At 34.5% G+C, this 14,067-nt stretch overlaps 1 protein-coding gene across 2 annotated transcripts in view; it reads right to left on the reverse strand.

The window, feature by feature from the left end:
- The window catches only part of LOC145976348 (transcription factor hamlet), a 100,746-nt gene extending 88,745 nt beyond the window's left edge, over positions 1–12,001 (reverse strand). The window contains exon 1 of one of the 2 annotated variants that reach the window (XM_083107416.1): positions 10,216–12,001. In XM_083107416.1, the coding sequence (XP_082963542.1) occupies positions 10,216–10,252 (37 nt within the window). In that variant the 5' untranslated portion in view covers positions 10,253–12,001. Of the gene's footprint in view, positions 1–4,232; positions 4,307–10,215 lie in introns of those variants that run through there. The other variant, XM_083107426.1, reaches the window with a different exon arrangement.
- Positions 12,002–14,067: the final 2,066 nt, after the last annotated feature.

A 14,067-nucleotide genomic window follows, 5' to 3' on the forward strand; every position in this document is an offset into this window, starting at 1 on the left:
TATAAAATAGAATTGAAATTTATCACAGATTACATATCGTCTAAAAAGAGCTTCAAAATAAGTTTGATTCGTGAACAAAAATATGCATTCATTGATACTAAACTTTCTTTCAATCCATATCTGAAAAAATACGAATTTATAAAATAAAGAGATATCTGGATTTTGACGAGAAAAACATCCTATTTTCTCTAAAAGTGAATTAGTGAAAATATCATTAATTTAAACAGTAAAAAGATAAATAAGATTCCATTAAGAATCAGTGAAATATCCGATGAATAAATGAAAATGATCCGTTCATTATCTATTTAAGATGACAAGTTCAATCTGCATGCAATATAAATAAAATAAAATTTTTAATATATAACAAATATAAATAAAATATTTAGTAAATATAAATAAAATTTTTAATTTTATATGAAATAGAAAGATAAATTTATAGTTTAATATTATTGATTGAAACAGTCAATATCATTAATTCTTTCTAAAATATTACTGACTTACAATGCTAAACTTATAACTGCTATAATTAGTGATTATTTACTGTTTTTCAGTGATGATACATTGATTCATTTTTAGAGAGTACATGAATGCGATTAATATTTCACGTGTAAAATGTTTTCTCGTCAAAATCTAAATATTTCGCTTTATTTTATAAATTCATATTTGTTAAGATACGAATTGTAAACAAATGCAGTATCAATGAAAATGCATATTTTCGTTCAAGAATCGGTCTTGTTCAAAAACTGATACATTCATCTTACAACTCAATATCCTATATACTCAAATATACCGATTATTTAACAAAAAAGCATACGATGTCGACCATATTTATGCATTGAAGCGCTTTTCAAGTTACAGTTCGATTTTGCATTAATCGTCTTATTTTCCGGCGTTTCTTTGATCAATGTCGTATCTGAACGTGAGATCGCCGAGCGCCGATTGGCAGAAATCGCGAAATCGACCTTTAACGCGCGTTTATATCTGTCATACAATAGGCCATTACGAAAGGAAAGATCCCGCTGCAGGGAAAGCCGGATGTCTAATTAGATGATTAATAGTTTAATTGCGAAGTCGCGAGCAACAATGGCGCCTTATCGCCCAGTGCGTGTCCCCAATAGCAACACTCGCCTGTTGTCTGGATTAATATCGTTCGGAATTCAAATCTATTAAGGCAAACACACAGATCGGTTAGCATATAAAACTGAAGTTAAATACACGTACTTGTAAGACTAGCTATGGATAAAAGTCAATCAATTCGATTATATTGGGTTAGGTATATATGCCATTACAATATTGCACAGAAAGTCCTATATCATTTTGCAACCACGTAAAATTTCGAGATATTAATTTAAAAAAATATAAAAATATAAAAATCGATCAATGAACGCGCGATCCACGTGGCTAGACCATAAGATGTGTGACAAGTAACTAGAGAATATTTTTGGAAGATTACTTTTTGTCTCAACGAGAAGCGAGAAAGCTTACATTTAAAATTGTTGTCCTCTCCCATTTTTATTATAAAATACGAGATGCTTTGCACATCCATCATTCATGAATAAATTGCAGGCATGGATCAGATACTCTATGTGCAGCGTATTATTTCGGAAATACTGCCACGATTGATTATGAACGTCAGAGTGTTGAAAGCGTATACAATACGTGTAGTAGATCTGGCCGCCTCTCGATCTGCGCGTGTTTGTTCGTCATGCCTGATTGGCTACATTTGTTTCCAGCCGGTCTGATTGCATTCCCAGCCGGAAATGGTAAAACAAATGATAAACGAAGGCAAAACGAACGATTAATTGATGACGATAAACGTGAGAAGGGAAAAAACCGAAGTACAGAGAATATCGGCGAACTCTTTGCAGGGTGGTAGAGGGTCTTTAAAGAGAAGCATAAGAGGAGAAGATTCGAGGTTTATGCAGACGCAGAAATGATTGTTCCAAAGTTTTTGTTATCGGATTTTGCATAACCACACTCGGTTTTTCGAGGAAGCACTGTGTTGATTATTTCAGCCCGCGTCGTTGGAATCGATCACGTCCGGCTCGCCAATGAGAGTGTTTGAGCTACTCTTTCAGAAGTGACGTCACATTGAATTAGAGTTTGATATCGGTACCATTGCGCGCGATTTGACGAACCCTCAACAGACGGTTTATGTTATGTTGGCATCAGTTTCGCCTGCGTCAGCATTTGCATTCGTAATATACCGGAATCTTCGATTAAATCGTACCATTGACATTAATGTAAAAGATGAAAAATATCTTAATTGTTTAACTACAAAAAATTATTAGTTACTTATTTGTCTTTAATTTTTTGAAAATATTTTAATATTTATTATTAATTAGTTATATAATAGTTATATAATATAATAATAATAATACAATTATTTTAACCATTAAATTCGTTCTTTCTCTCTCTCTTCCTCTCTTTCTTTCTTCAAAAAATTGTATAATTAAAAATTTTAAATAGTAAGTATTATCTGAATTATTTTTTAAGAAAATATGCCAATAAATTTATATGTACAATTTTTTTGTAAAATAAATTTAGAAAGATTCACATATATATATAGAATTCGAGAAATAGTATTTTCTTTAGAAACATTTCGTAATGATAAATTACATATTGGATGTTATCATTTTATTATGCAAATCTCTCTGAATTTGTGCGGGTGATTCGAATAGCTTTCTTAACAAATAGGAAAGTTATCGACTTGGCAAGATGTCGCGGTAACGAAATCTGTTTTGCGAATAAAAACTACATCATTATCTCATTATATATCGATTTTACGAGGCGATCGACTCTCGATCAGCCATTTCCGCTAGTAGTTCGCTTAAGTATTATTAACACCAGGTCGTGCCGTAAAACGTGACTACACGAGCTGCCTGGCATACCTGTCACACACGACACAATACGAACTGCGATAAACTATTTAGAAGTCTATACACACATACACACGCGCGCACGCGCGCGCACACACGCATGCACGGCTGTCAATTAAAAGCCGCAACAGCGAAACGAAACGGGAGACAATCTGTGATCTGGCATATTATATTGTGCCTTAATTTTAATTATGGTCCTCTCGAGAAGTCTCTTTAATATTTTTCCCATATTTTTTCACACGATGACAACAATGTTATTCTAGAAAGAAGCAAACGATTATTTTTTGAATCTCCAAGATAGGAATCTCCAAGGAGAAAAGGAATTGATGAAAAAGAAAAACTTTGAGAGAGAAAGAGAGAGAGGGATGAAAGCAAAATTAAAAGAATGTTAAAGGAAAACGTTTTACGTCATTAATTCCACCTACAATAAATTCACCTATAATATTCTCGAATATAAAATTATTCCATTCAACAATTTGGAATTGACGGCTGGGAGCTTCAGTTTTCATCAACCCAGATACGCCTGTCGAGTTGCCTCTCAACCCGATTCATTTTTCTTCTTCTCTTCGTGATCGCTTCGTTGGTCGCATACGTCGTTATAATACGCCGTAAAAGTTCGTCCATTGTAATAGAAAAGGGGAAGATATCGCACGCCCGTGACCGATTGATCGACCGATCAATTGTTTCATCGCTTACGGCCTGTGCTCGATGGCAGAGAACTAACTTTGAATTCGCGTGACCGCTATATTGTATACGCTTTTCCACACGCAAAAATGCGGCATAGGTGTGGGTAAATAGTTGAGATATTGTATCACCGTGTATATATTGCGGATACTGCGGCTCCATGTCATTTATATACAGAAGTTCCTATATTAAACAAAACTACCGAGTGATTGAAAATGCTAGAGACTCTCTCTTTCTCCTCCCCCAATAACGTTTGACAAATTTTAGAAGCTCACGAAAATGGCCCATAGATCGTAATAAAAACTTAAGAACCAATTATCGATTAGCGATTGGAAACCCAAAGTTCTTTTTGGAAGAATTAATCACCGATTAATTGATCGTCCTTTTTATAATCGATCAACCCTATATGTCAACTTAGACCTATTTTCCCTTATCGAGTCGTATACGTCATTAAGCTAGAGACATCTTTCAAATATACTAAGCATCTCGCATGTATTCCAAGACGAATGTGAGCGATCATATTCAGCAAAAGAAGACATCCCCAATTGTCTAAGGAGCAGCGGAAGGACAGCAAGAAGAAGAAGAAGAAGAAGAAAAAGAAGAAGAAGAAGAAGAGGTGGAATTTGCGGTAGCTGGAGTCTCCCGCAAGACGAGAATGGACTGACCTACCTTAGGATCATCCGATCTATTCATACTTTTCATTCAAGTCGTGCTCTCTCTCAGGATGCGAGACAAAAGCGACGATGAAACAGAACTCCCCCTCAACCCCTCTTGTACTCCTCCCACGTATTCCAGTGCGTTGTGTTTCTTTGGCTTTGTCTCCTCTCAGATACGACTTCCGGTGCCGCGCGGTTAGATGCGACTCTCAATAGGATGATGCGTCTTTCAAATCTCCGCGGTGGGTGAATTCTGCGATTATTCCTGTGACCTGGCGAATAAGAGAGATAGAGAAAGAGGATATATCTTTTTCTTTCCGCTTCCTATCAGTTTCACGAATTTCCCGCTTGTCTCACGAATACAAAGAGATGTTGATGGATCTCAAACGAGACGAATTTTATATAATACACGTGTCATTTGCTGAATAAAAAGATAAAAATTATTTTAGATATTAATTATTTTAAATTTATGTTATATAGATATTTTATTTTTTAATTATATAGATATTATATAGATATTATATAGATATTATATAAATATTATATAGATATTATATAGTTATTATACAGATATTATATAGATTTTTGACATTTTTTTCGCAAAAATATATATGTATATATACAGGAGGTAGATAAAGTAATGCGAAAACCTGAAAAATAAATACTATATTTATTTATTAATAAGATATTGGGCCACCATTTGCCTTTAATTAGCTTCAATTCTCCTTGGAATAGGATCATGCAATTTTTAGAATAGTCTCTAGTGAAATATGGTATATTCTTCTATCAAATAATGGCATTTTTCAAGATGCTAACGTACCAAAACACAACTAGAAAAATTCAATCTTGATTTGAACAACATCAAAATGAACTTCAACATTTTCTCTGGCCAGCAATTACTCGATTTAAGTATCATCGAACCACTATGAGCAGTTTTAGAAAAGAGAGTGAGAAGCTGATTTCCTCCTCCCAACATCTCTGAAGCAATTGGCAGATATTTTGATAAAAGAATGGGATAATATTCCACTGGAAACTATTAAAAAATTGCATGATTCTCCAAGAAGAATTGAAGCTATATTAAAAGCAAATGATGACCTAACATCTTATTAATAAACAAATATAATGTGAACTTGGGACAAAATGTTAGCATAATTCAATCTACTTTTATGTAAAAAGGAGTCAATGTCTTAGACATTATTAATTTTAATTTTTTTAAATATACTCAATTATTTTTATATATACATGTTTCTCTGGATTTCTCTTTCTTTCCTTTCTCAAGTATCATCTCATAAAATCGCGTAAATGCAACGGTGAATTCGACGGGTCGAATTAGTGTTTCGACGATTTGTGAGTCAAGCGTTAATGGATTTTTAGGTCTTACAGATTATAAGATTCGCTGACGATGACTATCTTTATAACAAATCGATTTGTAGGAAGGGAGTTTATTACGTATGTTATTGTGGCTACGTGTGTAAAAATTACAAAATTAAAAATTATAAATATAAAATTACAATTAAAATATAAAATTAAAAATTATAAATATTAAATTATTCAAAATAAATTTCTCAAAACAATCAGTCCCAAGTTAGTACATATTTACGTGAAAGCATATTTCCCAAAAAATTTATAACGACATATAAGATACATAAACTTCATTTCTGAATTATTCTTTCTCAATACATTTACACGAGAGATAATTTTATTTATGTGGACTTTGTGGAAGATGTTGCTGTATTTCTACTCGAATCCAGCGCGCGTCCTAACTAGCGGGAGAAGTGCGAATTTAATAATAAATTCCGCACAGTAACATGCCAAAAATAAATGCAAGTCAATGGCTCACGTTCACTAAAGGTGGACTCTCGACAATCTCTCCATGTGCGCGGCGCGCTGTCATTGTTTTCTTCCGCGTTTTGAGAGACTATGAAAGATAACTATACGTAACTGCATCGAAAATTTACCCCGCCATCATTCACGATACAATAATAAATTAATTGCCGCACGGACGAATCTTTTGTACGCTGATGCTGCATTGTTAACCGGCGTACAAAGGGAAATCGATTTGCACTTTTATCGGACATGCTCGTTCGCATCCAATATTTATCTCTTTCCAAAATTTCACTCTTCTGCGCTGAAGAAATAACATCGAGTATTTCAAATGGACACACATTCCTTTAATGTCGATTGTATTAAATGGTGTTGAAAAACATGAGCAGAAGCTCTCGATCTAGATTTGTTCAGCTGAACGCACTAGTATACGCTAAAAACGAAATAGATATATACTTAGAAGTTAATGAGAAAGGGAGGAGAAACAAAAAGTGCAACTCCGAAGAAGAAATCTCGTGTTTGGAAAAAATTGTTGAGGCAGATGCTGAACAAGAGTTATGCGAATCTTTTGTTCAGATGGGCAATGGGCGGGACTTTCTGTAACGAGTGGTGGAACGATGATGAAAGGACGAGCACCGGGGTGACTAGACAAGACAACGGGAAAGGAAGGAACGGAAATATCGACTGGTTTCTGGTGCGCCAGCGCGAGGACCGCCTACTCTTCTTCTTCTGTTCCATGCTGCGTGACACATCACGGACAATGACATGTTCGCGACGCCGTTATCGGAAATTCGCGTGGCGGTTTCGATCTCTCGTCAACGGCCAATCGCGTCGCCGATGTCTCCAACAACCGTCATTTCACCTGGAGATTATTAAAGACCGATAGACGACAACGCTGTTATCAGAATTTTATATCCTCGCGTTGTGTGTGTACAACATCTGCCGAAAGTATTTCTCGCGATTTAAAGGCGGGAAATATCATGCAATTGCCGAGCTTCAAAATTATTCCTCGATATTAAATAATTTTGGTGATCGATAAGATAAATAATTTATACGAATGTAGCTGATGCGACCGAAAACAATAGTACAAAGATTACATGTACATATACACCTCCTCTCCTGCCTTACACAATGCTTTCTCTTTAATCATAATCATAATCATAATCAAAAATTGTTATATAATTGCAGTTAAAAATTGTTATATAATTGCAGGTAGATTAAAAACAAAATTCAATATATTGTATATGTGATTTTTTCATCTAATTTACAAATATACATATTTCAGCATTTCTTAAAAATTTTGATAATAATCTTAGCAATCTTGACAAATTTATTTAATCACATTTAATTTAATTGTCAACATTGTATAGAATTTTATTATCTAATTCTATTAAAGATAATATCAACTTGTAAGTTATTTTGTCATTTTAATTTGGGTAGGAGATTTAATTAAAATCACAGAAAAAGTATTATTTTAGAAAGATAAGAAAATGAAAGGGTGGACACCTAATATTAAAAATCTTGATAATAATCCTGACAATAATCTGAAGAATAATTTTGACAAAATAAGTAATTTTGACAATAATCTTGACAATAATCCTAACAATAATCTTGAAAATAATTGTAACAATAATTTTTAATTTTGATATACATTTTAATTTGGATAGGAGATTTAATTAAAATCACAGAAAAAGTATTATTTTAGAAAGATAGGAAAATAAAAGGGTGGGCACCTAATATTAATAATCTGGATAATAATCGTGACAATAATCTTGAAAATAATTTTGACAATAATTTTGATAATAGACAATAATCTTGAGATAAGTAAGTAATTAATTAGATAAGTAATTTTGACAATCTTAGTTTTGATATCGTTTTGCGAGAGCTAATTAACAATCTTGTCTTAATCTTGTCTCGGATTTTGAGACAAAACGAAACAGTATCAAGACTAGTCTATCTCCTAAATATGAAATAATAATGTAGCAGCGCGTTTGTCAAAAATAAAACCTGTCAAACGTTCACGGAGTCTTGACTTGGCCGAGACACAGGCTCGTTTTGCAACGACGAAGTCTTGAAAATGAGTTTTATATAGTACCCCTCGTACCATGGTATATATGCTTTTATTGCCTCGTTAAATAAGTTCCGCGGAAAGACTTGTAATGTCTTCCGTTCTAGTACAGCAGTTTCTAGGAGCGCGATGGAATCGAATTTCATTTCTGATTCCCTTCATCGATCGCGAGGATTCGCAAGCTGTCGCATCGTTGGTGAAAATTGATAAATTTTTAGTTAAAGTTATAACTTTAAATACCTTTGTAATGAAATTTCAATATTATCTCGGATAATTTCTTTAAAACTAACTTATACATAAATTGATTTAATTAATTATTCCCTCAGTAATATCACATCAACAAAATAATATGGATAAAGTTGCACAAAATTCAAGACAAGATTATATTTGTATTGTCATAGCAAAAATACCATTTTGTCTTATCTTAACAGATTTTCTTAACAATTTTTGTCTGATACTGAACTATTGTTTATAAAATAATATTTAACAATATTTAATGAAATAATATTTAATATAATAATTTAATTTTTATTTTTAATATAATTTGAGGTAATTATATTATTATTTATGTCATTTGTTTACTCAAAATATAATATATATATATATTTTCGTTATCTTTATAAAAAGACAACGAAAATAGTTAGTTGCGTAGAGTGATGCATAGAATGTTGCATAGAATGTCAAAATGCAAACGCGACTCACATGCACAAGTTAGAGAATTTTATACGAAAGTTTTGTGTAAAAGTTTATATTATTTTTATTTTGTTTATCGTATTAATTAAATTTGTTAATATAAATGTTTTTTTATTTATTAAGTAAAATTTCTTAACTTTATGTTAACTTTTATTTTAAATTTTTAAGTTTATAATATAGTGATTTTTTTCTTATCTAATTTAAAATGTTATATATATATTTTATATATATTTTATATATATTTTTTTAAAAGCTAATAATCTTAGTATATTGTTTTAATAATTAATTAAAAATACAAAGACCAATCTTGGTATCTTATGCAACCTTAAATATGAAATAATAATAAAATGAATATTAATAACACATAATATGAAAAAAACATAAGTATAATAAATCTTGTACATTCTAATGTAACGTGTATACTGAAGAAATGTAAAGTTGAGCTAAAATTGAGATGTAACAGATATATATATAGATATATAACAGATATATACGTGTCTTACGTCGAGTAATTGTAGATACTTTGCATAACAGGAGAAAAGATTAAATACGAAAAGATCAAGAATCTGGACAAAATAAAATTAAAAATGATTGCTTAAAAGAATGTAAAATATTAAAATATATATATATATATATATATATATATATATATATTTATTAACACTGCACAGTTATTTTTTATTATCCATAATGTGTCCCATACACGGTTTACGGTGCGCATCATATGTAAGAAATTAAAAACTCCCCGATACATTTTTTTGAAAGAGTTCTAAATGCTCCTATTCGTCAAGCAATTTACGCAGTAATTATACAATCTTCTCGCATATATTTTTGTCCATCGTATTTCCTAGCATGTAATTAAAATTATAGAGTTCTACTTGCCAACAAGACGGTAAACATGTATGGATAAATTATGCTCGAGACAGAGTACATGATACAAGATAAAATAATATGGAATTTTTAAGAATATTATTTTTGTTTTCGTTTTATTTTTCACATTTTTTTCCGTCGAATCTTTATGTTTCGAAATTTACGGATTGATTTATCTTATGCATTATTTATTCTAAAATATCAATAATTCAGTAGTTTGTACAATAATATTCAGTAGTTTATACAAAAACATACGAGTAAATATATAATGTGTTTTGAGAATAAAAGATTCTAAAATTTTTTTAAACCTTTTGTTAAAAAAAAATATTAAATAAAAATATTAAATATGTATGAAAATGCGTATTCGTACAATTTGACAGCTTCATGAAAATAGAATTAAAAAATAGAATTGTATATAATTGCGCACTTTATGTATCTTTCTAACATATATTAATTTTTTCGAGTCAATTTTTGAATATTTATTTAATGTAATTTAAAATACTAGTCATTGATAACGAATGACCGAAGAGTCGCTACTCACCCTGTGCCAGTCTCCTCGCCACCGGCTTGGATCTCATCGCTGCACGACGGGTGGCGAACTCGAAAACAAAACACTAACTGTAAGAACGTCGCTGACGGTCCTCCGAGCCATGCGAGTTTATGCACCGGTTTATTATCCTGTCGATCGGCTCGCACTGTTCACCCCTCCCGCACCCCTGGAACTCGTCGATCCTGGATTGTATCGCGGCCTCGATCGATCTCCCAACGATGAGTGAGAGATCGAAAGATCGATTCGCGGAGGCTTACGAGATGATGCGCGTACGCCGGATGACGCTCATACAATCCGGACACACCGGACGACACCGATGTCGTGAGAGAGCCCGCGATCGGATCCTCTCTTTCTCCGCTTATCCGACGGCAGTGAGGTCGATCGGTCTCCGTCCGGCTGGGATCCTGACGCACGTCGGATCTGTCCTCCGGACGCGGCGCGGAGGAGGCTTCTCCTGTCCTTCGCGTCTCCTCCTCTTCCTCACCATCCCTCTCGCGACGCTCTCTCCCTCTCTCCCGCGCGAATCCTCCACCCCCTACCCTTCTCGTCCTCCGTCGCCTCCTCCACCTCTTCTTTCTCCCTTCGTTTTCCTCTTGCTTACGCCACCTCCGTCGTTATACCTCCTGCTCTTCCGCCCTCTTCTGCCTCCTCTTCATGCCGTTACCACTACCACTATCCGCGACACTACCACCATGGTATCGGCAACGACAACGACGACGACGATGACGACGACGACGCCTCTTCCTCCACCGCCTCCTCCTGCCGCCTTCCCCACCTGCAGAGTCGACCTGGTGGCTTCCCCACCACGTAGGCGACCCGGCTCCGCTGTCCACCAATGATCAGCGGCTGTCTCTCCTCCGCGGTGCACACGGCGGCTCTCTCACGGCGACCTCTCGCCGCTACTCTTCGCTCCTGGGGCTTCTGTCCTACCTGCCTGTCTCTGTCGGCCCCGCTTATGCATTCTTCGTCGGAGGCGGAAGACGCCGACGCTGGAGGCCGCGCGAGATTCTCATATCTACCCTAGTAGATGCTGCCTCGATCGATATTTCTCGCTATTTCAAAACTCTTAGCCTGGGGGGTAGCCTATCTCATTCATGCTTCCTGATGATTGTCTTAATTCCTTTTCTTAGAAGACGCTCGCAGGTTTGAGCATGAATGAAAACGTAACGTGTTATTTGAAATCGATGGTATCTTGTTTGGATTAGAAGCGAGTTTTTGAAGAAAATCAAAATTAACATCATGGCTTAAGGTTCATTGGAAACTTTGCAGCCTGTGAATCCTTCATTTACGTTGCACGAATTTGCATTTACTGGACGCGAGCTGTCATAGATGGTCATAGGTATCACATATTGATACTAGATACTATCTTGATAGTGTGTACAAGTTATCGTTATACGCTTTCCGAATTTACTGTTTGCTAAAGTGTCATGTATCATCGTTCAATTTCACAATGTCCGTGTAGTGTCCAATTTCGTTGCATCTCTTCTTACGTCTGCTTGAGCTGTGCAACAGCATCCGCTGTCGGTGAACAGGTGTTCGTGCTTTCTCATTTGCTGACGATGCTGATTACCGATCGCCTTCGTGTCCAGCCGCTATCGCTCTGCCGATTGCTGACGTGTAGTCTGTACTATTCTCGTAGTATTCACCACGTGCACAGATTATAAACATTCTTGTTCGATAAAGTTATCGCGTAGCTCGCCAGTGATCATGTCTCGAGTTGCCACATCCGACGAATCTTATCGATAATTTGGTGATTCATAGGATTATTCGTCTACGATTCCTTTTCCTAAATTTTGATGAAAAATACTTTTTCTTATCAAATCAAGCGATTTCTCTTTTGTTGCAAAAAAAACATTTTTTTTATATCAGTGTATGATTTAATCAATTATCGTCACTCTTTCTTAGGCAAACGCGCTTTAATGATAACATGTCACTCGGGAAGCCAAAAGTAATAATTATACAAAAATATTTAACGATGAAAAAAATTGTGAAGAAAGTGTGAAAATCGAATATGATATAATGAAGAACTTTGTTATTTTCTTACGTAATTGTTCGCATAATTCCGAGTCATTCCTGCCATTGTTGCATAATTTACACGTGGTTGCACACAGAGGTTGTCACGCTGTTTGCGAACACGTGGCAGCGGGCGCAGTATCGATTGATGATTGCGGTCGATGCCCGAAAACGTTTGTATTCCATCTATCGTCTACGATCACTGCTCGTGAATAAATTTAATTCACGCTATCGAACGATCCAGCACGAATTGATCTACTGTCATCGTTAAAGCGACGTTATCCTTCGACCGCGCACACGTTCGAGTGGGCGGAGAAGATCCTGAGGAGAAAACCCTGTTACGCACGACGACGTCGAACCTCGACGGGCAACTCGCGCTTCACGCCAGCACTTCGACTTTGCATTTCTGGGTGCGTTTACTCGACTAAGCGTCCCTCCTCTCCGTCTTCGTCGCACCTGAACGCGACCTCCGACCCCTCGTTCGGCGCGAAACGCGCCCGCGCACCCTTCCGGGCGCAGCTCCGCCCTGCTCCTTCGTCCTTTCGGACCCAGGATCGGCTTCTCTTATCCTATTCTTTCTCTATTTCCTTCCGTTTAATTCTAACGGATTGGCGCGTTCGGATTTGCGTGATCCGAGAAGACAACTTGCTCCTATGAGAGAGAGAGAAAGAGAGAGAGAGAGAACTCAGTATTTAAGAAAGTTATGTTTGTTTCGACTCATCCCTTTAAATAATATCATAAAATTCAATTATACACGGAGAAAATTTTATATTAATATGTAATACAATTTTATATCACATTTTACTATTTTTTGTATGATCGGTGGACCATCATGACTTTATAGAATAAATTACAGTACAACATAGTAAAATTTTAAACTAACACGTACATAACATGTTTTATTATTTGCCATAGTAAAAATTCGTAGGTGCTAAATTGTAATCTTTATTATGTATTATTGTAAAACATTATAATACTAAATCTCAACTTCGATAAATGTATTTTTTATTCTTTCTTTTATTACTTTTTTCCGGATTCTTCCTTTTTGCTTTTCTTATTAATTTTACTTATAATTAATAATATTTCATTCATTATTGAACGGACACAATAAATAATATACAATTTTATTTAATCTAATAAAAATTTATTAAAGACAGATACAAAATGTATCTGTAAGTATTTATAATTGAATCTTATATCTAAGATCTCTTAAATATGATCAAACTATTATATGTGTTGTAAAGCTATTTTTCCCATACACTTTATTAATTAATTTAACAGCACTCAGAGATATTAATTATAAATAGATGAGATACATTAACAGAAAAATAATAGATAGAAAACGATAAATAAATATGTAATATAATAATAAAGATTGCAAATCGACTTATCGAAGAGATACTTACGCTTTCTTTTTCGTTTATCTTCATAGCATTTTCATTCACAACACTTTCTTTTATTCTTCTATAACGAATAAGAAAGACAATAAAATAAGCGTTAAACAAAGCTCAACAAAATGCATACGTTATCGAGTTAACGATTGAATGCGACACGCGGTAGCTGTAACCAGAAGTGTACACTAATGTATGATAAAACAAGCTTCTGCGTGTTTCGGCTTATTCTTGCAGGCGACACCTATCGCTTTCCTCTTCTCTCCGATTTCTTAACAACTAGTACATGATTTTGACGTAACTTTTATTATGGCAACATTGTTTTTTATCACATAAGTAAAGTAATTTTTGTTAAACCGACACTCCATATTCTAAGGTGGAAAGAGTTAATTTTTACTATAGTATACAGTAAAAATTGACTTTGTATATATTTTTTATT

This window comes from Camponotus vicinus, unplaced genomic scaffold (assembly GCF_025532165.1).
Source record: "Camponotus vicinus isolate PSW18456_S1 unplaced genomic scaffold, iyCamVici1.0 SCAF_1, whole genome shotgun sequence".
NCBI lineage: Eukaryota > Metazoa > Arthropoda > Insecta > Hymenoptera > Formicidae > Camponotus > Camponotus vicinus.